The following is a 26,352-nucleotide window of genomic DNA, read 5'->3' on the forward strand; positions in this document are numbered from 1 at the left end:
CCTTAAAGGCAATTGTAACAGCCAGGGCTTCACCTTGATACGAGCATTCATGTTTGAATTCATCCGAATCTCAATTGAAAGGGTTCAAGTTTGATACTGTAGTTGACCCCCTACGAGCGTTCTTCGAGGATCCGGCCATATAAATCCTTCCATCAGAGCCTTCAGAGCATTCTTCTTTCCCTATCCCATGCCAAACTTCAAAAGCATTATGCTTTCTATTTCATTAAATTTTATTTCCTATCATTTCAGTTTTCCTGTAAAGTCGCCGAATAATTTCTTTATCTCGAGAAATTGCAAATGGCGATGAAATAATTTCTCAATTTCTTTTAGAGTTTCCTTTGGAGACAACGAAGCGTTTCTCCAGCAACTCTGGTGGTCTCAATTCCAGATTCTGCAATCTCAGAAAGTCATCAAGAAGTAAGTCCCAGTTCTTTTCTTTTGTGATATTACTTTTTTTTAAAAAAGTTTGTACAGTTTGTTGAAAGTATTTGATCACCAACTGATATTGTATCTTTTTTTTGCATTGAAAAACTAACTAATTTAAAGCATTGAAAAAAGGCTTTTTCGAATCTTCAATTTTGTTTTCTCTGAAAACTATTTGGTTTCTTCTGGCATACAAAAAATTGTTTAAAATGATTTTTATTGTTTTAAATTGCATTTTAAAATGTCAATGTCAATGAGTGACAAATTTGAACAACATTATTTCATGTATTAGGAGATTGAGAAACTTGAAAAGAGCCGGAAAAAATTTGTTATGTTTAGATTCGTCAGAGACACAATCCAGGTTGTTTGGGGTCTCGCTGGGATCTTTGGTTCGGAATCAAGACAAGGAGAACTTCCCGGAACCCAGTGTTGAACCGCCATCGCCCGACAATCCGAACCCCAGTGAGCAGGATCCGACACCGACAAAAGAAACCGATAATTTCATAGATCGAAAGGATACTAAGACGATGGCAGACGCGGAGAAAGAACACATTGAGAAGTTGAAGAGTTATTTGACCAATGATCACCCGGAAACACTCGGGAAGGCGGTTTTTATCAGTTCCTCAATCGGAAATATCGCAGCACCTCAATCTTTTGCTGTTCGAAAGGTAGGAAACATCATAAAATTAGCATCATTGAGTATTCAACGTCCCCCACCAGAAATTTTTAAATTTTCTTTTAAATGTTTGTTGACAATGTCAAATTGTAATAAAAATTCGCTGGTGAGTTAGTTGCAAACATAAAACACATTTTATGGGTGCATAAACTTATACTAAATAACTGGTTTCTTTTCAAAATACAATAAATATATAATAGTCACACAAGTGAGCTAGAGAGAGTAGTATAAGAATGACTCAACTTTTTTTTCCAACCTAGCTCGCAATTGAAAGTGATCATTTGACGGCACTTTGGCTATGATCAAAAATAATAAGATTGAAAATTTGTTCTCCGTTTTATTTGCGGCTAGTGTTCCACGATTGTAAAGCATCCTTGACTGAGAGGAAAGAGAGTAAAGTAAAATCTCAAGATTGCAGGTTTGAATCCGATACGTAGCAAAATTTTGTTAATTCGGGGCTTTTTCCGACTTTTTCTTATTTCATTATGTATATCAACTCTTTTGTCATGCTCACGCTAGTGTTTGCGAAGCGCAGCTTTGCCTCTGTGTTATTGTTTTCAAAATATATTACACGAAGTTCAAAACTATATACAATTCTTTCAGAAAAAAAAAACATTTTTGAAGGGAGTTGATGAAGAAAAATTAGAGCTATGAATGCTTTGAACTCAAAGTTTTTACATTTTTTGGTTACTAAACAGCTAAATAAGGTAAAACAGAGCAATTAATGCTTTGAGCTCAAAATTTAGAAAATTTTTCATTCAAAGTTTTGTAATCTTACGGTTTTTTAAGTGTTAATTTGATCAATTTGGACCAAATAGCGCTCGCTGAATTATTTTATCAGCACGTAAACTAACACTGAAACCCTATAGTATCATAATCATGATAGTGTTTCTGTGCTCCGCTGAACGCATGGTCCACATTGAATAACTTGGTTCTTATCGTTTATTCGGGCTAAAAGCAAGCTTCTTAGAAACTAAAAAACCTTATTGACCAGTTCATAATTGAGTTTCAATTTGATGTTTCATTAAACCGACTAGACTATTAAAAAAATCGCATGTTCCAAGTTACACACACAGTTTATAACAGTTTAACGTATATTTTCTGACTGAAATACAATATTGACAGTCATTTCATGCTACATGCAAGTCATAAAAAAATCAAAATTTTTTAGCTCTTTTGCTTGGAATAATGTCTGTTCAATTTTTGTGCCGTCTCATAATATCTGGAAAAAAACTTATTATAGTCAAATATTATTTAAGTTATTCAGGGTCTTTTAAAATCATTAAAAGACTGCCCATTTTTATTTCGCATTAACAAAGATACTGGCATAAATTATTTTTCGCAAGTTGACCAAAATGGCAACTTTCAAACGCCACAACTTTACAAAAAAAACAGTAGCAAGTGATGTTTTTTCTAATGTTGAAATGAAGACCTGAGTAATTTGCAGACTTGACAAAAAAATCCGCCTCAAGAAGTCAAAGTCGGTCTGAATCATGGGAAATTTTTTTGTTTTGGGGGGGGGGGGGGGGGAGGGGAGGGGGACTCAAAAGGTCTCCCATGTGTACTGTTTTGAAATATCCATTTTTAGTCACAGACCCTAAAAGTTTTCTTAAGGCGCCCTCGGTGACGGACCCTAAAAGTTTTCTAAAGGCGCCAAAGAGTATTAAGTTTGAGGGGAGAGCGCGCGTCAAAATTTTCCAGAAAGTGCCTAAAAACGCCTATTTTGGCCTGTTTTTTCAAAATTTTGCTTGGTGTGATCAAACCAGGGACTTTTTATTGCTTTGGAAGAGCTTAGAAAATCAATTTGATCGACTTATAAAAATCGACAAATTTTTATAAAAATCCCCCCTCCCCTCGAGAAAATCCTCGATCCGCCCTGGTCTGAATAAAAAAAACTCAAGCTGAAATCGAAATTTTGTAAAGCTGTTCAGCTACTTCCAGTGCTGAATCATTGAGTCATTGTTGGAAAAGAGCTGATCTTTCTCAATTTTATTTCAGAGATAATGCCGAGCCTAAAAAGTCACGTTCATACTGTTATTCAAACTTGCTATCTCTAGCTAACCCAATTTTGTTATAAAATTGTTTGCTCTAGAGACCCAGCTCCTATGTTTACATTTCTGAGATCCTTTCAATTATTGTTCCGACTTTCGTACCGAAATTAACGGAATATTTGTGCTCGGGTGGGTTTTTTTTCTTTAGACAAATTTCGACTCTTTAACAAGCCATTTTTGACAGAGTTTTTTTATATCATTCGAAAGGTATTGTTGCCCTGAGTTTAAATTTGAAAAGATATTTCACCTGTCATCATTTTTCTTGAAGTTATGAGGGTTTAAAGGTTGCCATTACGGCCATTTTGAACAATATGGGACAATTATTTCGCGCTATTAACGCGTAAGCGGAGATTTAATCCGTCTTAGAAATCGTTCCAAATTGGTTGAAAGAAGCTTATTCGCCATAATTTATTTGTTGCAAGGAGCGAAATCTATTGTTTTGTACTTTATATGGCGTGTGGGGGGATGATTTGCAAAGAAAAATTTTCCATTTTTAGAAAAAAAAGTTTTTCATTTTATTTTATTTCCTTTGATTTTTTTATGTTATTACTGCTCCATAAACCTTAAAAAGCAATCGGATTATACAGGGTTTCGCCCTGATACGAGCAGTCTTGTTTCGCTTTTTGGTACAATAATGAACTAATTCCACGGCCAAGCACATGTGAATTTTGTACCTAGAAACGAATCCCCCCAGGGAAAAAATTTAAGAGATCCCATTTATGTTAGATGAGCATTCACTAAAATCAATGCGAAAGAACGAAAGTGAAATTGTGAAAGTTGCGCTTCTCCATTCCTACAACGGATCTTTCATACTGCTGTTTTGTAATTTTTTCCAGGAATCACAACAATCAGATAGTTCAAAGACAAAAAAACTGTGGTGATTATAACGGTAAATAGTCAGGTATTGTTTTTTTGGTATCATAAAAACTAATCCGGCTTGTTGTATGAGTTTAGCAGTATATACAAGAGTAAGCTATGGTGACTATCACAAAAAGCTCCTGTCAGAGTTATTATTTTTGACAGATCTTACAAAATTAGTTTTAAAAACTTTTTACTAAACACTGTTTTGCTTATTTTACGCCGAGTAGAAAAAGAGAACTAGCTTCTAACAATAGGTAGTAATGGCTATCATAAGATAGAAACTATAAAAATTAGATGGAGAGATTTTATAGGTTCATTCAATTGCGGATTTAGGGGGGAAGGGCGTTTCGACCGGCTGCTGACCCAAAGGGTCCCCCTTTGTACCATTTTGAGATACCCATTTTTGGCTGACCGACTTTTAAATTTTTCTTAACTTCGGCGCCAATATATACAAATATTGAGGTAGGAGCGCGCTCCAAAAAAAACGCGATTTTTTGGTTCAAGTTTTCAAAATAGTTTCTAAAAACGCTTTTTATGGCCTGTTAATAAAAAAATTGCTTGCCGCGCAGAAAATTTTGTCAAAATATCAAAGGTCTTATAAGGATTTGGGAGAGATCAGAGATTCAATTTGCTCGACTAAAGCAAAGGTCGACAAAATTCACCATTAAATCAATGGCTTTTTTGCAATGTGCTCTGCACGTTTCTTCAAGCGTCTGGCATTGAATTATCAGCACAGATTGTAGACAAAAGGTTCTTTTGAAAACCATCCTAGCGCGAAAAATTGAACAGCCGCCTTTTTCATCAAATGAACGCAGGCAGAAATAATTCACCATTTGAGTGGACGGCCTGTCTCAGTTGACAGCGTGAAGAGAGTGCCAATTTAATCCACTTTCAAACATATATAGATACTTTCATAAATCACTCTTTGTTCCCAAAATGCGGTCAGTTTAATTAGAAAAGGAAGGAAGAAAGCGACATTTTTGCGATAAAATGGTATTTATTTCGATGCAATACTTTCACGGTGACGTAATATTGATTACATGGTACATAATGGAATAAGCAGAGACAAATTATTATTGAAACAACAAGACTGCTCGTATATCAGGGCAAAATCCTGAATGTTCCGACGGTTCCTTAATTTATATCGAATAGTTTTTGGGAAAAGAAAATATTGAAAACCTGTACATTTTGGACAATATCAATGCGTAAAATTTTGAGTCGTACGAAATTAATACGACCAATTAGCTATAGCCTCAATTCATTTTGCAACAATTTTGTTGTGCGGGATAATTCGCCACGCATAAATAACTCGCACTACGCTCACAGCATTATGGATAAACTCTTCAAAGCGCGCATAATTTACTCCAGAACATCGCAAGTTTTGCAACTTTCAAACCCTCAGAACTTTACAAAAAGTTATCGGAGGTGAAATAGTTTTTTTCACATTTGAGCTCAGAAATTCGATATCTTCAATGGATATAAAAAAATTTTGTTGAAAATTATTATTTCGATCGGTGAAAATTGACTGAACAAAAAAAACCACACCGAGCATAAATATTCCGTTTTTTTTCGAAAGTGGGAACAACAAGGTTGCGCGTATATCAGGGCGAAACCATGAATGTTCCGATTGCACTTAAGGCCAACTTAAATGTTTTTTTTTGGTTGAATATTTGACAAAATAATTGAGAACAAAATGAAAAAAAAAGTTCATTTGTCATCATATCATCCCTCCACACGCTAAGTAAAGTACTGAGGGTGTGTTTAGCGTCTCGTTATGTGTTAATAGGATTAAACTGCTGGCCTCAAATCAATTTGGAACGCATTAATCCGCCGCTAACGCGTGTTATAAGAACGCAATATATCGCGCGTTAATTGTCCCGAATTAACCAAATTAGCAGTTTTCAAACGCCGGTAACTTTACTAAAAATGATCACAGGTAAAATATTTTTTAATATTTGAGCTCAAAGCTACAATATCTTTCAAATTGCATAAAAAATTCTTTCAAAAGCCCTGAGTTAACTAGTCGAAAATCAGTCATCCCTTTGGTACTTTTTGCGAAATTCATTTTTGGCCGACCGATCCTAAAAATTTTCTAAAGGCGCCTTTGGCGCCTATATACCAATTTTGAGCGCGCGCTAAAAAAACGCAATTTTTTGTCAACATATTCCAAAAAGTGCCCAAAAACTGCTTTTTGACCTGTTTTTTTTTTCAGAAATTTGCACCGCGGCGAAAAAAATTTGGCCAAAACAGCGTTTTTTAGTGCTTTAGGAAAGCTCGGAAAATCATTTTGATCGACCTAAAAATAAGTCATCAAAATTTTTGATTTTTTTTGAAAATCTGACCACCCCCCTCGAAAAAATCCTAGAGCCGCCCTTGCTGCAAATGCCAAAAAACTTCGAGCTTGCATTTTTGTTGCAAAACTTCTTTTAATTTTTTCTATTGTTTGGCATAATTGCAGGTCAAACAGATAATTTATTTAACTATGTTAAGAAAAAAAACGAGCTAAAATAGTTTTCTGTTTTTTCTTCAATTTTTTTCTCAATTGCAATTGGTCCAGTCATCTTGAAAATTTTGCCACACTTTTGAAGATTCTTGAAGATTTATCAAAGATATCAAAGAATTTTTAAAATCTACATAAAACTACATAAAAACATCCTAAGAAACAATGTAGGATGGCTCCGGCGAGGAGATTTATTTTTGGTGCATTCTTGAAAAGATCTTCAAAGTTCTTCAAAATTTTTCGAAGAATCTTCAAGGTCTTCAAAGATACCCAAGAAACGTTCAAAAAACAATTTTCTAAAACATTTCTTAGCAAATTTCTGAGCAAACATATTTCGTAAACTCATTTGACCTTGTTATAATCATGATTAGCCTAATTTGTAACTGTTTCACAATTGAGTGTTAATTTTTTTTCCGAAAGTTTTAGATTAATGGTCAATAAGAAGACCAATTTTTTTGAAATCCTGGAAAACTTCAAGAGAAAATCGACTACGTTCTTCATAAATTGTCAAAATCTTTTTTAAATTTCGTTGCTATGTTTGTTTTTTTTCCTCAAGATTCTTTGAATTTTCTTGCAAAATTGTTGGTATCTTGCAGGATTCTTTGACAAGAACTTACCAAGACAGCCAAGGTTTTACAAAAGATTTAACCATGACTCTCCGAGAATTTTTCAAAGAAATCAAAAATTGATGGTCTTGGGAAAGCATAATTGTAAGTGGCAGAACAAAACAAGAGTTATTTAACCATGCTTCAAAATTAAATGAGTTTTTGACGTCTAGCGTGGCTGTAGATAATACGCAGAATGAGACGCCGATAAAGCATATAAGCCCAAACAAATAAAGCATAAAGCCCAAAAGCATTGGTGATTTTTTGTTGGAGCTTGGATGAAGATGAAGCCTGAAATATTTAAATATTATATGATCAAGTTGATATAAAAAACGTCGATTCTGCGAGAAAAGCTGTCGATTCAGTTTTAAAAAAACGCTATTTCGAGGTTTGTCATCATTCGTGCTCATTGCCTGCGGGTGAGACGACAAGTGTCAACCCAAAAAAAATATCCAAAAAATTGCATGCGTTTTAGGCCAATTTTCATCAGCGGGGCTCAGCATAATTTCTTTTTTTTTCTTGTAGATAAATGATATTGATGAAAATGTATTTTTTGAATGCGTGAATTTAATTTACATATTTTATTTCAGATGTCACAAGTGGCCCTTGATTCGTCCCCCACTGGGGGTGGGGGCGTGGCTTGCGGGGTTGACTTCCGGGGGAGGGGTCCCTCTTTCAGTTCCATATACTCCATCTTAGCACGAAGTGCGTCCTCCTTAGTTGACGCGCTAACCCTTTCCCCTCACGAGACAAACTCGACACACAACTCACTGGAGTCTTCGTCCCATCGGAGTCGCAAGTCCGCTTCTCAGTCGGAGAGTGTGAAATATGCTGTTCCGAATGAGCCTTGTGTGCCGATATTTGTGAAAACTTGCGTGAGCTGGATCAAGCAACACGACGGTAAGCGTTTTGTTATTTTTTAAATCGTTTTTATTGTTCTGAGATCTGCTCTGATATCTGCAGATTATAGTTAATCCCAAGCTGTTAGTGAAATAAATCGGCTCAGAAATCATTCCAAATAGAACTGAGAGCAGCTAGCCGATCCAAATATTGTACCAATAGACGCAAACTTATCACCTTGCGGACTAACATTGAGTGCGGGAAAAAATTTTCAAAAAAAAACATTTGATGAAATTTTTTCTCCGAAAGTTGCTTCAGACTTGCCAAACAACAGTCGGACATTCAGGGCTTTGCATACTTTTTACAAGCAGAAATGAGTGAAAACTTGTTATCCGAAGTCAAAAAATGAAATCTTACATTAACTAAACTCGTTCATATTCGTTGATCGAAACAGATATTACCAACAATTTGCCAACAATTATATATTTTCTATCCATTTTTTTAAGCCTCACTTCACTTTTCTTTGATGATTGAATCTTTTGTTCAAGAAAAAAAAACATTTTCTTGACATTGCTATTAACAAAAAAATTAAATTTGGCATCAGTAGCGGATTTAGGGGGAAGAGGGTGGACATCCTTTTCCTTTCAAGGACTTTACATGCAATCATCCGAAGCACCAGCGAATTCAGGGAGGGGGTGCGCCGAAAAAACGCTTTTTTTGTCAAATTTTTCCAAAATTTTTCTAAAAACGCTTTTTTTGACCTGTTTTTCAAAATTTTTTCTGCGGCGCAGAAAATTTGGTCAAAATGGCGTCTTTATAGTGATTTAGGAGAGCTCAGGTAATCAACTTTTATCGACCTAAAAAAAGGTCGACAAAATTTTTTGAAAATCCGCCGCCCCTCCCCTCGAGAAAACTCTAGATCCGCCCCTGATCCGAAGTGCCCTATTTTTGGCACTTCTTTCAGGCACCCCAATGTTTTTCTACAGGCGCCATGGGAATTAATATAAACTAATTTTTGAGAAAATGTTGTTTTGTATTTCAGGTTTGAAAACACTGGGAATATTCAGGATAGCGGGATCTCAGAAACGCATCAAAAATGTAAGGTTTTTGTCTTCTCTAAAAAACAACCAAAATCACAAATTCGCTAAATTTGCACCTAAAGTGGTCTAGACATTGCTCCAAGCTCCAAACACTGATTTATCTTCGGTTCTTCACCTTTTTTCCTGAGAACTCTTAATAGTAAAATGTTTGTTCGCATTAATTGATTGTTATAAAAACTCAAATGCGGACTGGTTCTGCCATGGGAAGCAAATTTGGCCCTGCTAACTTGCATACACGCGTACACATCTAAAACCACTTGTTACCCCATAAAATTGATATTTAGTTAAGTCGTTGGCTAAACTTTCTTTCCGACCAAGTTTCTCAACCACAAATTCCTGTATAATAGATGCCCGACCTCAATAGCGATCGTTAATTTTTTATCTGACTAATTTTTTTTGAGTAGATCATTTTTTGAGAATCAAATGAAAGTAGTTAAGACTCTGATATTGTTCGTGATTTTTAAAATTAATTGGCTCTTTTTCCTTTTCCCCGACTGCAAATTCTTCAACGTAATTGTTCTGTTCCCGTTGACCGAGGGTTATAAAATTTGGCATACGGACTAATTAGTCTATGGCAAGTATACTGATTCTTCATACTTACCCTAATGAAACCACTCGTTACATCTTAAAATTGATGCTTATGTGAGGTGAGGGAAAGGAAAATGAGCTTTTCTGGGAAAAAATTTAAAATTCGTTCACGCTGATGTTAGATTTTTGGTGGTTTGACTTCCGTTTTTTATAAATTCAGTTCATCTCATTTGTTAAAAGGAAGGCAAAAATAACTTTCGAAGAGTAAAAAAGCAAAATTTTGAAAGTGGATTTTAATTTTTAGACTTCCCAGTGGAATAAAAATTGTATGTATTGATTCAGTTTCTTCAAATAATTGGGTTAGTTTTTTAAAAACTCAATCAAAAAATTTTCTTAAAATCCAGAACGTTTTCAAGTTACATTTTTCTTCTTCGAAACTCAAAACTTGAAAGGTTTCTTCGAAACTCCTTGCTTTTTCTTTGACTTGCGTCTCCTTGCTTTCATTGACTTGCGTCTGCTGACTCTGTTTTTAAAGTTAATGAAAACCCTAAGAACACTTAATTAGGTCGGGTTGTTTCAGTTCAAAATTTTTTATCCTACTCGATTTTGATTCAAAATCAATTGCTAAAAGGTGAGCAACTTCTGCTCTCAAACTACCAAAAAGTTGATGCAAAAGACGCAAACGACTTCTAGTTTCGAAAGGAGTTATTTTTTTTGAGATTTCGATTTACTTTTTTGGAACTCCAGCAGAATCAAAGTTATTCCCTAAGTTAGCTACCTTGATCAAAAAAGTAGCACCTAGAAATCATTCTACAAGTTGAACAAAGCTTAAGGTCCATAATCATTTTATTTGAAACTGAAAGTTTTGTACCTTGAAATTATTTGTACCTTGAAATTACCTAGAAAATTTATTCGACGTGAGTAATTTTGAGACTGAATAAAATTTGCAATAAAAATAATTTATATCTTTTTATTATATTTTTCGAAAAAAAGCAATTATTTTTTTTCCTTCTCACTCCTGGTTTATTCCCAGATTGCAGCAAAAATTTTTTTATGTTGTTCTTAATTTTACAAAAAAAATACTGCTCAAGTTTATTCATCGTCATTCACAGCGTCAACAGTTATTTTAAATAGGCGTTGACAAAGGTATTTTCTGAAACAATCGTAAGGGGATTGAAAAAACAAAGGTCAGATACGAAGACCAAAAATGGGTGAGATATTACAACTGGTGGTAGGTTCAATTTCAATAACTAGATCGTTTTTTGTTAAATTTCGCACAATATTTGTAAGCTTTTTCAAAAGCTAAGTTTTTTTGGCAAAAGCAATAAAAAATTTGAATTTTTGAATAGCATTGCATTTGACAGAGTAATGTATTTACAAAAACTATCTCAGTAGTGGTACAATGTATTGAAAATGAATTGACTATATTATGTATCATAGTTCTCAAAATTAATACTTGCACTATACTCAAAATTACCACCTATTGTAACATATGACCCAAAAATATTTAAAATAGCCTAATATTTATGTATTTTGTCTGACATTGTGAGGCAAAGTTTTTCAAGATAAAATTGAGAAGTAAAAAGAAAATAAAAAATAACCAAATACTTTGAACAACAACTAATCTTGCTTAATTGGAATGCACATCTTCCGAGATGAACACAAAGACGCAAACCTATGCAAGAATGCTCCAACTAAAAAAAAAGATTAATAATGTAATTTCTTGCAAGATTTCCTGAAAGATTTGGACTCCGAGAACTCGCAGGATGACATTGTTGGTGGTATATGAACAAGTCGAAGTATAAGCCCCAGCCGAAAATGCATAAGTCTTATATAATTGTTATGCAACAATTATATAACATTTAGCAAATCTACGCAAATTTCATCATGATGTAACTTTTCGGCTAGCTTATATACTCTGCGCATTTTCGATTGTTTAATACTTCGGCTGGTTTTTTATATACCGTCAACAATGTCACCCTCCGAGTCATTTTAAACAGGCGTTGATAAATGTATTTTCTGAAACGACCGTAGGGGGATTGAACAACGACGATTAGATATGAAGACCAAAAATGGGTGATATTTTTTTATAGATAAATATATTTTCTGAACTACATTTTCTGAAAAATGTTTTTTTTTCTGAAAAATGTATTTTCTGAACTAATCTTGCCTAATTCTTGAGTATGGAATGCACATCTTCCGAGATGAACGCAAAGACGCAGACCCTTGCAAGAATGCTGCAACTAAAAAAAGATTAATTATGTATTCTCCAACAAACTTTATTATTCTTTTTTATTTACCTCCGACATTGTTTTGTTTCAGTTGCGCGAGTGCTTCGACACTCTAGGGGACACACATTGGCCCAATGAGGAGAGTGCGACTGTTCATGATGTGGCGGCACTTTTGAAGTCATTTCTGAGGGAGCTGCCAGAGGGACTACTGAGTCGAGAACTCTACCACCCCCTCATAGCCACGACAAGTAACAAAAAGTTTTATTCAGGCGCAAAATATGCAGAAGATTACTATTAATAGTTCATTACGAGGCCAAACTGTGCATTCTTTGCATTGTAAGCGGGATCCGCAGCAGGCAAAAATCAGATTCGTCGCGGAATCCGCAACATTGCTACTTTTCTTTGATCTTCATTGCTGTTTTGGATTCCACAAACAAATCCCTAAAACATTGTACCGCTCAAAATCGCTCCAAAAATAGGCAAATTTGCGGAATCCGCAATTGTATTTTAACTCATTGATAGTGAACTTCTGCATATTTCAAGTTAAAATATGCAGAAGTTCACTATTAATGAGTTAAATTATGCAGGAGTTCACTTACAAGGATTTTGAAAACAGACTTTTCAGCAATTCAAAATCAGATTTGGCGTTTAATTTTTTCACATTATGTTCAATTTTAGCAAAATGTGTTCTGAGAGTAATTCAAGTGGTTTCCAAGTTCTGATCATGCTCTCAAGAATCGCTTTTGAAAATCATAAGTTCAAACAATTCCTAGTCAAAAATTCATCTTTAGACTTGTGCAATTTGATCGATAAAATTTTTCATTTGAGATTTTTCAACTATAGTGTTAATTGTTAATCGAGCTGTTGTCAAGCCTCTTTTGTTAAAACTTGAATATTTTTAATGTTAACTAGAACATGATCAAGTCACTGATATCTTGAAAGGTTTTTTAGCAAGGTTTTTTTTTATTTATTCGTAATTTTGGTTCAACAAAATTTTGAAAAACTCAAAGTTTTTGGTCATCGTTAAAACGATGGATTGAATTTTGTTTGTATTTTTGAACAGTTTACTTGTAATTTGGCTAGAGTTTTTAAATTGGGTTTAATTTTGGTTTGCAATCACATTTTGCATGCTACCATAGCTAAGCGCGGGATATAATTGGATCATTAAGTATAAGCAAGACTGCTCTTATCTGGGCGAGAAGCCCTATTTTTCCGACTACTTTTTAAGGTCAATGGAGCAGTAATAACGAGAAAAAATCAAATATAACAAATTAAAACGAAAATTTTTATTAAAATTTAAGATTTTTTATGAAAATCATCCCCCCACAGGCCAATTAAAGTACAAAGTGATAAATTTCGCTCCTAGTAACAAACAAATTATGGCAAATAAGCTTCCTTCAACCAATTTTGACCAATTTTATGAGAAACATCCGCTTACGCGTTAAAAGCCCGAAATATATCACGCGTTAAATGTCCCAAAATTGCCAAATGGCAATCTTTAAACTCCTATAACTTTACAAAAAACGATCACAGATGAAATATCTTTTTAGAAATTTTTTTGAAGATTCCTTTAAAATGGCTAGTTACAAAGCAACCTGAGCACAAGTATTTTTTGTTACTTTCCTTTCGAAAGTCGGAACAATAACAAAAACAAAGTGCTGCTATCAGGTCAAAACCTTGAATATTTCATTCGCGTTAATAGCACAAATTATCTATCGCGTTGATTAACCCAAATGATCAATTTCTGAATCCCATAATTTAAGAAAACTTGATCAAGTGTGAAATATATTTTTAATCTTGAGCTCAGGGCGAGCATACTTTTCTAATTGTATATTAAACTTCCGTGAAAAATATTAGTTAAAAATTCGATTTTTCTCTGGAGAAAAATTACCCCAAGCACAAATAGATATATTTCCTCACTTTCTTCGGAAGTCGGAACAACAAAAAAAAACATTTTTTTGTTCAAATTCATACTTTCAAATTCTGTTGCAAACGAAAAAGGATGTTTTCATTTTATTTCATTTAATTTTCATTTTAAAGATGTTAAAAGGGACGCTGATAAACAAAGGGTCAAATACAAAAAAAAATATTTACATATTCACAATGACAATGTGTGGGTTTACTTTGATAGCGTAAGGATAAAACACGTTCAAATTGGAGTTCAAGTAGGCAAACAATGTTGCTTGCATCAAGGTGAAGCTCTGAATAATCCGAATGCCCTTCAACATTTTTGAAACAATTTTTTGAAAATATCAAAAGAAAAAAACTTAATTTTGTTTTTGGATTTTTGTTTTGAAAATTTTCCCCCACACAGATGCCAAGTCAGAAGGAATGCTTTTAGCGTTTATTATTGTACCATTAATATCAAACAACTTGCTTCAATTCAATTTTGAAAGATTTATGAGCTGTTGAAAGAGCCGTTCACGCGTGTTAAATTTCAAAATTGGCCAAAATTTCAAACCCCCATATCTTTCCAAATTACCAACTTTCAAACCCCCGTTATTTTTAAAAGATTTTTTTTGCAGGTGAATTACCTTGTTTCAATTTGAGCTCAAAACATGAATGGCTCCCAGATTATATAAAATTCGGCTCAGAAATGGCTAGTTAGAGAGGTGAAATCGACCTGGAGAAAAACTACCCAGCAAAACTTTTCTGCCGGAACAAAAAGACATTCCAAATATAGTTGAGTGACAGCCTTTTTTGAAATTGATTTTAAACATGTCTATTTCTTGTTATAAAAAGTTTCAATGTTTATGCTCGGTGTGAGATTCTTTCTACTAGTTTCTGTTTTGTAACTAGCCCTGAGCGGAGCTGGAGAATAAAATTACAATTTATTTTAATTGCGAACTAGCCTCGTAAAAGTGACGGTTTTGATTTTATCCAATTTGGAATAATTAACTTAAGACCGGTTGCAAAGACCGCAAAAGATTTAGCTCAGAATTGATACAAAATTGAAATTATCCAAAAATTTTGCTGGTAGATTTTGATTTTACATTTTTGAATTTGATATAACGCTTGGCTGATTTTCAAAAGTACGAAAAAATCATTTAAAAAATTTTTTTTTGTATGTTTCTTGTGTTTAAGAATCGATAAAATCCTAAAAATTGGCAACGTTTACTTTTTTGCGGTTCAAATTTTGATTTCTTTTAAAGTTCAGTTCATCGCAGTTTCTTCGCTTCCATTATCAAACAGCAAAAGTGTAAGGATCACGAAAAACATTATCATTCTCTAGTTTCGCAAAGGGAAATGAGTCTTGTGCGAAGTGAGAAATATTACCTTTGATCCATTTTTCTTGTTATGGACTAATTTTATCAAAAAAGTCAATCATGAATTGTTTAGGAAACTCTAAGCAGTCTAGTGTGAGGATAACAGATGTTTCGGTCTTCTAAATTAATTACCGGATTTTACACCTCTCTGAAAATATTGTTATTTTGTACCTGAAAAAAAAAGTTTTGTGCCTGCACTTAATTTTAAAAAGTTCATTGTGGCCTTGAAATAAGCAATTTAGGAGTTTTTGAACTATTTTATGCCCTCTTTTTACGAATTTTTTCAATTAACACGCCTTTTGTTTTCTTCTATGCATGCCCATCGTGCAGACGGCCAGTTCAATTACTCGGCCTCAAAATGATACAAAACTGAATTCGTACAAACTAATTAGCTTGAACAATAGGGTGATAGACAAATTTTTCTTAGCAGATAGAAAAAAAATAAATTTGTTATTGCATTGCTAAAAGTATTGTTTTATTATTAAAAAAGCAAAATGGCTCTTTTCTTTTTAATCAATATTTCAAATTTTCTATTGTTAACAGCAAAAGTGTAAAGGTCACAAAAATTTGATCGGTTTCTAGTTTCGAAAGTAAAATAAAAGTTTTATTTATTTCTCCAGTTTTCTCTCTCATTTTTTTTGAAAATTTCATCAGTTTTTTGAAAGCGACCACTTCATCATAGACCCTAAAAAGCAGTCGAAACTTTCAGGGCTTTGCCTAATATAAGCAGTCTTGTTCAAACTTGAAATTCAACTGTCAGGGAAAGTGTAACAGAGCCTGCAAAGTTAGTCATTTACGCCGGTGCCAAACTTCAGCTAGTTTTTTATAGCCCTTAACCAATTTTTGTACCACAATTCACAAGTCCTCACACAATTCACAAGTCCTCAAGATTTTTTGCAAAGATAGGTGATATATAGAGTGGTCATCTGCAAATATTAATTAACTTAATTGGTTGAAATAAAAAAATAACTTCCCCAAAACTGCATTTATATTATAGTTCTTTAACTTCAAATAAATGCATATTACAGGTCAATGATTTTGTGCCCTTGTTCTATCTTGATGAATTTTAAATTTCTCTTGCATAAATTAAGTAGAGCTGAGCGGTACGAGAACCGAAATTAGCAATAATTAAAATGATAAAACCTCTTTAAATCGATTTGTTAAATTGCATTTTTTTGCATAAGTTAAGTGAATACAGCTGGCCGATTTGAGAATTAAAATAGCGATAAGTAAATTATATTAAAACGGCTTAGCAATGGCGCCTCTGGGTCTTACCATTTGACATCAAGCTAATGATTTTGTCTTTTTTGCTGCTTTCATTACATTAACGTCATCATGCCTTTTCTCTACACTCATTTCCCTTTGTTTTTGGTAATTTAATTTACTTTTTCCTCATTTAAATCTCCTGATCAATTTCCTGTGTCACACAAATACTGCTAAACTTCATGCACTGAGCAACGAAAACAAAAAAAAATACAATTTGTCGGAAGTAAAGCATATATTGTACAATTCAGAAATCTGTTTACTCGAACCGAAAATGCGTCACACGAAATAAACTTTAAAAACCAGAGGGGAAATATTTTGTAACTACAAAAAACTGATTCAAAATCTATCAAATTCTGAGGGCAGAATGACAATAAAGATTAGCCAGCGGCTAAAAAGATCAGTGATCCAAACATTGATGTAATAGATTATTCTGAAGAAGATGAATTGTATCTAATTTTTCACAATGACCGACGTTGAAGTGGCCGACAAAAACAGACGTCGCTGCTATGTATGTATTGTGTATTTTGATTGTCAATAAACATAGTGAACTTAATTTATGAGGTCATGTGCTTTTGTAGGACAAAAACTTTCAACAGTCAAATTTAGATTTAATAGCCTCCGTTTTTGCTTTTTGCCCAATTTTTCAATAACAGTGAGGAATTTATGCTCAGTTTGGTTTTTGTGGGAATATTTGTGATCAAATAACAATTTTGCTCCATTTCGAAAAAAGTGACGAAAGATTTTTGCTCTGAGTGGTTTTTTCTCAAGAAAAACTTTGACTTTTATCTGGCAAATTTTGGCAAAATGCTTTTATATCATCCGAAAGATGGTGTTGCCCTGAGCTCAAAATTAATGAAGTGTTTGTTTCACATGTGAATATTTCTGTCAAGTTATGGGGGTTTATTGGGAATGTAATTTGATTTGAAATTTTGTTAAAAAATTGGACGTTAACAATTTTGCCAAACCGAAATCGCGAAAAACGGTTATAAAAATTTTGTTTTACTCGTTTCATCAGTTCAGCTCAAACTGCAGTGAGCCTTCAATACAAACTGCGAAAACCGTGAACAAAAACCAATCAAACTTGATGAAATATATCATCAGAATTGGGCAAATTTTTGCTTTTGTAGCTTTTTGCAAAAATTGGCTCCCATAACTTAAATATTAGTGAAATCAAAAAATGAAATCATGAATAACGTTTTTTGAAAACACCCTGTTTTTAAAATTTTGCTTCATGCAAAGTATGTTACTTTGTACTTAACAATGCGCGTAGGGGGATGATTTTAAAACTAAAACCTCAAAACAAAATTTTTTTTCTTTTTTTATTAGAAAATTTCATCAATCCTTTATATTAAATGAATGAAATCAATTCACAAAAAAGTCTAATGTTCAAGATGCTGTTGAGCGCAACAATCGAAAAACTCGTATCAGCCAAGCTGTGCAAAAACATTCTGGAACTCTGAAGCCATGGCTCTCAGTGTTCTGTCATACTGAACGTTTGCTTAATGGCTAAAAATATCCGATGAACTTAGTAAAAGTAACTGGGAAATAGTTATGTCTCCGTAGCGCAGTGGATAGCGCGCAGGAATATTCTATCAAAAAGTATGGGTCTGAATCCCGCCGGAGATGAGTTTTCGTGGAAATAACTATCAGAACTGTACCATGTTTCCTTCTCAATTTGTATATGTATGATATTATATGTGTATGTTTTATAATTTCATAATGTGTTTTATTATCGGGTGTTTGGCTTGTTCTACTCCCATTGCTCAGAATAGCTTGCAAAGAAAAAATTTAAATTTCGCGAACCGATTCTTTGCGAGTAAGAACTCAAATAGCGGGCTAAAAAGTATCGATTCATTCCAGGAAGTAGTTTGAAGTATTTCCGAGTTTTCCTGCCTGAAAAACCTTAATATAATTCTAATTTTTTGTTCAATTCACTCCTTGAAATATCCTGCATTTATTTCTCAGATTACTTGCTCTTAAAGCTTGCGTAAAAAAACCTGAAATTTTGCATATCGAAACGTTAAATGCAGTAGTTTGAAAAGTTTCTACATTACATCGTTTAAAAAAATTGCTTCAAAAAGCTAATTATTCTGTGACATGGTTCGCTCTAAAATTCATATTGAACATTTTCACAGTTTCATCGCTTCATCGCAAGATTAGTTTGCTAAAACACCTAAAACACATTTTTTGTCCACCGAATTATGCTAAAAAGTAATTGGAAATTATTCAAGGGTCATAATGCTTGAACAGCTCGCATGGAGCATTTCTAACATGAGCGATTCAATTTACGTTTTGATTTAATATCATATGTTTTGAAAATTTAAACGCTTGATTATCTTGCTTAGGAAAACTTATTATTCGCCAATCGACTTATGGTTTTGAATAACTTCAAAATTTTCAGTTTTTAATTGCTTGAATGGCCAGCTTGCAAAAACTTAGATTTTTTCCGTACCATTTCTTACTGTAAAATAACTTGACATATTTCAAATTTTCATCGCTTTAATAGTTTTTTAAAAAAATCTTACACCTTTTCAAACAAATTCCTTCTAATAAATGAATATATCCGAATTTCTATTGCTTGAACAGTCTACCCAGATTAACTAACTTTTTGCGAGCCTGAATAATATTGGAGACGAGCTTGCTATTAGTTTTTAACGAGCACTACTCCTTTGACCTCAAAGACTAGTCGGAACGTTCAGGGCGCTAAAGCGTCTAAATTGCATATTTTCTCACTGAAAATTTTTAAGTGTCACTTAAAATTGTAAACGTTCGCCGTTTATTTTTTGATTGCCGCACATAATATGTTGAAATTTGTTCATGTTTTCGGCACTGTTGAACAACGTTTTAATTTTCGGCACTGTCGAACTAATTTTTTTCCCGGCACTTTTGTACTTCGGCACTGTTGTACTTCGGCACTGTTGTACTTCGGCACTGTTGTACTTCGGCACTGTTGTACTTCGGCACTGTTGTACTGCCCCGAGCTGTTCAAGCAATATGTCCCTCGAACATTTTCCAATTGTTTCTTAGCATAAATTCTTTGGTAAAAATGGTCACTGTTTTTTGGCAAACTAATTTTACTAGTCTTAATAATACTATCTGATATATATTCATGCCTTGAGCTCAATATGAAAAATAATTTAACCTGCAATCATTTTTTGTAATGTTATGGGTACTCAAATTGTGCCAATTCAACCAGATTGGTATAATTTGTGCCCACAAAATTTTAAATTTGTTAAGGCGTAGCATAGGTGCCAAAATAATCACAATACGTACGTGCTCACAAATCATTTTGAATTGAACTGAGGTGAGCTAGTTGGTTGGATTTTTGCGTTGCTAGGCACAAAATCTACCATTGTGTTTTTTCATGACGGTAAAAATTAAAAAAAGATGAAAATCGATATCAATTTTTGCCAAATGATACATCAGACGCATTAAAGGGCAGTTGGCTCATTCAAATTTCTGCCGAAAAAGTGACGGAAAAGGCTTTTTTGGTGTTTTTCTCCGCAAAAATGACGGCTTTTCAAAAAATGTTTAAGAAAGTTTGAAGTAATTCTACTATATACTATATTCTAGTTTGAAGCTTTGAGTTATAATTTTTTAAATCATTTTAACCCTGCAATTGTTTTTGATAAGAGATTGTCGTTCGAAATTGGTCAATTTCGGATAAATAATGCGTGATGAACGGGCAGCTCCACCGGCGAAATAGTTCGGCTCAGACATATGACCAAATTGAAATGACCACCCTGCAAACTGAGTGGCCAAACGCTCAATGCAGAAATTTTACCAAAAACAGTCTCGGATACTTTATAGGGAAGTCCTATTTTCAAGGTTTCAGCCTAATGCGAGCAATGAGCTGTCTCCAGTTTTATTTAAGTTCAAGTTATTTTAAATTCCTAAAAGTAAACGAAGTTCTGGTCTCTAATAACAGGGGCATAAAAATTGGACGAGTTTTAATTTAAAAATTTTATTTTCACTCATATTGGCCTGATATGACCGTAGTTTTGTTGTTCTCTAAGTTTTTTTTCTACTATAAAAAATTACAGAAATTAGGGTATAAGAAAGAGAGGCGGGTATGGGGTGAGGCGTTAATCTTTTCGGGGTTTTTAACGGCACTTTTGGCACCAGCAGCTATGCTAAATTTGTTGTGAAGCGTACGTCAACAAATCCATTTTTTTGCCAAAAACCTTCGAAAACCGGTCAAAAGCTGCGAAGATTTTTTTGACAAAAAAAGTCCTTATATTGTTCTGAAAGAGCTCAAATACAAATTTTGCCGGCTTTATCTGCACCCCAACTTCAAGAAACTCCTAAATTGGCTAAATCAAGAAACACATAAATCGGCCATATCAAGAATTTCCTAAAACGGCTATTGGGTCTTCTTAACAATCGCTCTCTCTCTCTCCCCCTCCCTCTATAGTACCTACTTAAGAATCTCCACATAAATACAGTAACTTAGCACTGAGCTTTCTATTGAGAGTTCTAATTTTGCTGCATTCTGATTGGTCGAAAAATTGACCATTTTGATCTACTTAACAGTCTACCCACCCCCCACCCTCTCTCTCTCTTGAAAGGGGTGGAGATTGCTAAGTAGATACCAGCGATTTCCTTTTTGTAGGCCGTTTTTAAAAGCATAGCGACTCTTTGGTCTCAATTGTTCATTATCTTATGTAGAGATCGAAGACGTGAAGGTGCGTCTGAAATGTCTGAAGTTGCTGTTGTGTCTGCTGCCGAGGGCCAGTCGGGACACTCTCCACTTTCTACTCTCTTTTCTACACGAGATCCATTCGGCCACTCTCTCGGAAGAGGAGGAGGAGGAGCACGAGCACCAGCAGCACGACCCCAACTCCAGTCCAGAGGTATTGCTTCTCACAAATTCATTACCACCAAAGTTGTGAAATTTTTCATTGAGGTAGCAATGTTCGGCGCAACTTGTACAGTAATCGACTGCTCTTTTTTAAATGTTAAAGGTCAGCGATATTGCCAACAATCTGCAACTGAATTTACAAAAAGCGTCTTCATTCAAGGCGTTTCCTTGTTAAACTGTTTCTAGCAAAATAATGAGTTGCTAGATCATGCTTTTCTTAAAAATAACCTTAACCCCCCCCCCCCCTTTTACAATGAATGCATTGATTACTAGGTGCAGCAGCGGATTGAGGGGAGGGGTCGCCAAATAACCGAGAAGCCCCTCCCCTCTCCCTCAAGAACGTCTAGATCCGCCACTGTTTAGGTTTAATACTTGCACATGTTTGTCTGTTGAATTAGACTTTAAAAAAATAAACATTTGTTACGGTGCCATAAATAGGGAGGGAATTGTTAAACGTGGATATTTTTCTATTTCAGATGAGCGGGAGCAAAATGAATGCTGCAAATTTGGCCACCGTGTTTGGTCCCACTATCATGAAGCCCCCCAACTGCAGCCCCTGTGGACATCGCAGTGGGGGCATAACATCCAATACTGCCAGTCTCATGTTTCTGGGGGGAGGGGCGGGGGATATAGGGGTCGAAAAGATGGAGTATATCGAGGATTACAGTCCCATTGTCAAAATCACAAAGACACTTATACTTTGTCACCAACAACTATTTCAAGTGAGTCACCAATTGAGACAAAAATCTTAATGCTGGTCTTTTTTAACTGGAGTATATTAAAACCCAGATTAAATTGTTTTAAAAATTGTTTTATATTGTTACAGAAAAGTTTCAAATTTTTTTTAAAAAACGTCTCATAGGTTTCTTCAAATTACTGTTGCAAATATATTTCAAGTTATTTAAAAGTTATTTTGAAAAATGTCTCATACTGTTTCGAAATTGTTTCAAAATTGTTTTGAAAAACTTCAACTCTTTCAAAATTGGTTCTTTCAAAACTCTTTCGAAAAAAGGTTCAAACTGTCTCAAAATTAATTCAAAATATTTCAAAATTAATTCAAGTTGCATAAAAATTATTTCGCAAAATATCTCATATTGATTCGACATTGTTCAAAATTGTTTTGAATAAAAGTTTCAAACTGTCACAAAATTGTTTCAAAATATTTCAAAATTATTTCAAAATTATCTCAAAATGCTTCAAACTTGTTTCAAAATGTTTCAAAATTATTTCAAAATGTTTCAAACTTGTTTTGAAGAATGTTTCAAAATTTGTTTGTTCCAGTTGGACGGTGCTACGACTAGCAACATTCTGCAGGTGATCCAGGAGACCAACCCAGAGGCAGTGGACTTCATCATCAACCAACGCTACAGGTAAGCAGAGTTCACTTACTCTTAGTTCACCCCTAATTAGATTAAAAATAACGGTTAGATTAAATATAAGATTGAAGGTTGCTGTGAAAATAGCACAGAATACTCCGACCATATTCACAAGAAATTACAACTTTTTTCTCAAAAATTAGTGTACTAGCTTAATTCGCTGTGTGATGAGAAAACTATATAAATGCGAAGAAAATCATTAAATGAAGCATAAAAGATTACAGTTGTCCTCAAAAATATAGAGAACAAAGAAAAATTTCAAAAAAATATTGTAATTTTTTTTCAGATTATTTTTGCCCATTGACTTTCAAAAATATATCCGAGTTTTTTCTACCCAGAAAGCGCTATGTAAAGTTTTCAGAATTAGGGTTTTTTTAATGTAGATTTTAGTGTTTTTAGCCCTAATGAAAAGTTTTTAAATAACGAACGTTACTCGCTCGAAGATTGACTAAAACTCAAAGATTTAAAAGACACAAACATAGCACTTCTTGTTTCATGGCCACACTTAACCGAAACCTTTAAATTGGTAGCAATTTTGACCCCAAAAACACGAAATTACTAAATATCCACATAGAACGCCAAAAATTTGCGAGACCGGTTTCATTAATTTTTTGCATAACAGTGATAACTTTGCATGATTCAGGTTGCAAGTTAGCTTGATGAATGATCACTTCAAATACATTTTAAAATCAAAAAAGTTCATTAAATTTTTTGTACAATTCACTTTCAACCTTTTTCTTCGCTCTCAGACTTGACTACCAATTAACGTTTACGTTCCCTTTCTTGCGACACAAAATAGAAATATATACCAAAACTGCTCTCGGTATATATAGCAGCAGTTATATATTCATATATAGCGAAAACTACACAATTATTTTCCGATTAAGATGATATCATAAAACAAACAAGACTGCTCGTATCAAAGCGAAGCCCTGAATGTTCCGACTGCCGTTAAGGTCTATGGAGCAGCAGTAACATGAAAAAACGAAATGTAACAAAAATAAAATTATTATTTTTTATTTGAGAATTATGGTGAAAATCATCCGCCTACACGCCATATAAAATACAAATTGACAAATTTCGCTCCTAGTAACAAATCAATTACATCGCGCGTTAATTGTCCCAAATTGGCCAAAACGGAAAAAAAAATTCTGAAAAACGAGCACAGGTGAAGTATCTTTTCAAATTTAAACTCAGGACAACAATACCTTTTGAATGACATAGAAAAATCTGTCAAAAATGGCTAATTAAAAGTCGATTTTATTTGTAGAGAAAAAAACACAAGCCACGCACAAATATTCAGTTACTTTCGTTACGAATGTTGGAACAATAAATACCTTCGGATTTTCTGAAAATTTCAATTTTTTTTAGCTCATCTATCCTTCAGACATCCATCATAGGTCAACTACTCAAATATCCAAATTGAACGCCAATTTATAAAAAAAACCAAATGGGGGTCGAGAAAACCAAATTTTGTACCCAACATGAAAATCAGGCGGTCGAGAAAACCAAAATTTGTACCCAACATGAAAAGCAAGCAACAAGTGAAAAAATCTAGTCCTTTCTTGTATAATTAAAGCCACTTTTCTAATTTGAAATAAAAATTGTTATCTGTTTTAGCAAAAGCTTCCTCAAACGACAAATATCAGTTGACCAAACTCGCAGCAGCACAAAAGAGCCAAAAGAAGCAACCCACTCCTCCATTTTCAAGTCAAGCAGTCAAAAAAGAGCCAATCACCATAACTCCTCCAGAAGTCTCAGTTGTTGTCGGCATTCGATCAAACAAGCTCGCGAACGCTTTTTCCAAGACCCGACTACCGCTTTCAACCCTAACTTGACACCCCTTTCGTATCAGGACCACTACAGAAAATTCTCGCAGCTCGACAACCAGTCGGGTTTCGCCGAAGTCGGAACTTACACGCGAAAGTTCAGATCAAATAAAATATCTCGAGGGTATCAATTTTGACGTCCCTAATCTGTATTTTTAACTTTGATTAATCTTCAATTGACAAAAAATGTTTAGTGCAAATAAACTTTAGCAAAATGTCTTCGTGAAAAACTGACTTGAAACTTTTCTACAATGTGATCTTTCATTCAAAAATAAAATTTACGTTTTTCAATAATAATTTTTTCTATTCTCAAGTTTTAGCTCATTGATTGCTCTGCGCAGCCAATGAGAAAGCAAATCATAAAATCAAACCGACGTGTCGCACAAAGACTTTTGTCAATTTTTCATTGAAAAACTTATTTCTTAAAGACTTTTGTTTACTTTGACGTTTTGAGCCCCCCTTTTAAATGTGTTTAAAACCTTATGTCCTGGACAAATAACTCGATGAAAACGTGTCTTCATACGGATTCGCTCTACATGACAATTTGTACTATTCTATTTACTTCTAATGCCATATTTGACACTTCTAACGGATTCTTCGATGTTCAAATTAATAAATATTCAGGACCAGCAGTCGCAAATTGCAAGCTTGACTTAATTTGAGATGAGAGCAGACTTGAAAACAAACAAGACTGCTCGTATATCACAGCGAAGTCTTGAATGTTCTGACGGCCCCCTAGTTCAAATCGAATAGTTTTTGGGAAACAAATATTGAAAACCTACAAATTTTCGACAATATCAAAGTGTGAAATGTTGAGAATACGATGTGATGAAAATAATACGACCGATCTGATTAGCTAGCCTCAATTCAATTCGGAACGATTTGCTGTTGTGCGAGATAATTCGCCGCGCATAAATAATTCGCGTTACGGGTGGCGTCCCTCATGCTGGAAGGACAGAATGTTTGAAATTTATTTTGACTTATTTTCAGCCAATCAAATTGAGTATTCAATTGAGTATTCTTAGAGAAATCTCAAAAATCTCAAAGTAACAAATAAAATCAGACACTTAGTACTAATATTGACCGATTATATAATAACAAGGTGAATGAAAGTAATACCGGATCGAAGGCGGATTGGAACAAAATTAATATTTCTAGGATACCGATTTACGAAAATAGAAAAACAAAAGCCTAAATTTGTTCTACCTGCACCTACTATGTCTGCATTTAGTATGCTTATTATATTTTCATTTTCTGTTAATAATGATTTCGATTTTTGTGAGAAAGGTATTCAGCCAATAGAAACGGTTAGCGATTTTGATTGGTTGAAATTTTTCCAGCGTTTATGCCCTCCAGCATGAGAACCCTACCCGCGTTACGCTCTCAGCAATATGAAGAAATTCTTCAAACCCCCAAAATTTTACAAAAAACAATTGGAGGTAAAATAATTTTTTAAATTTGAACTCGGAAAGCCGATTTCTTTAATGGGTTATAAAAAGTTTTTGTCGAAAACTATTATTTCGATCGGCGAAAATTGACTGAATGAACAAAACACATCGAGCATGAATATTCCGTTTTCTTCGAAAGTCAGAACAATTAAGCTCAGCCTGAGCCATCATCTAAAATTCGGCCAATTATACTAAAAAAAATAACAACAATCTAGAAATAGCGCCTTTGGCCTTTTCACCTAAATAAAAAACTTTAGTGTAGCGACATTGATAAAACAATTTGTGCAAAATCTAATAAATGATATGTTAGCAGAGTCAAACTAGTGGGGAATATCACAACGAAAAATATAAACCCTCGTTATTGGCAGACACGATGTTAAAAAACACAAAGTAAAAAACAAAACACAACTGCACAAAGGGAGATACGCAAGCTACAGTTCACACCATTGCCACATGAAGATTAGCACATCTGGGTTTCAACAAAAAATGAG

At 34.1% G+C, this 26,352-nt stretch overlaps 1 protein-coding gene across 4 annotated transcripts in view; it reads left to right on the top strand.

The window, feature by feature from the left end:
* Positions 1-24,710, top strand: part of LOC134842087 (rho GTPase-activating protein 6-like) — a 61,991-nt gene extending 37,281 nt beyond the window's left edge. For all 4 annotated transcript variants that reach the window (XM_063858254.1, XM_063858255.1, XM_063858256.1 and 1 more), the window contains 9 exons: positions 331-417; positions 763-1,091; positions 7,707-8,016; positions 8,999-9,054; positions 11,907-12,063; positions 21,016-21,200; positions 21,685-21,930; positions 22,490-22,578; positions 24,205-24,710. In XM_063858254.1, the coding sequence (XP_063714324.1) occupies positions 331-417; positions 763-1,091; positions 7,707-8,016; positions 8,999-9,054; positions 11,907-12,063; positions 21,016-21,200; positions 21,685-21,930; positions 22,490-22,578; positions 24,205-24,550 (1,805 nt within the window). In that variant the 3' untranslated portion in view covers positions 24,551-24,710. The remainder of the gene's footprint in view (positions 1-330; positions 418-762; positions 1,092-7,706; positions 8,017-8,998; positions 9,055-11,906; positions 12,064-21,015; positions 21,201-21,684; positions 21,931-22,489; positions 22,579-24,204) is intronic.
* Positions 24,711-26,352: the final 1,642 nt, after the last annotated feature.

This window comes from Symsagittifera roscoffensis, chromosome 3 (genome assembly GCF_963678635.1).
Source record: "Symsagittifera roscoffensis chromosome 3, txSymRosc1.1, whole genome shotgun sequence".
Taxonomy (NCBI): Eukaryota; Metazoa; Xenacoelomorpha; order Acoela; family Convolutidae; genus Symsagittifera; species Symsagittifera roscoffensis.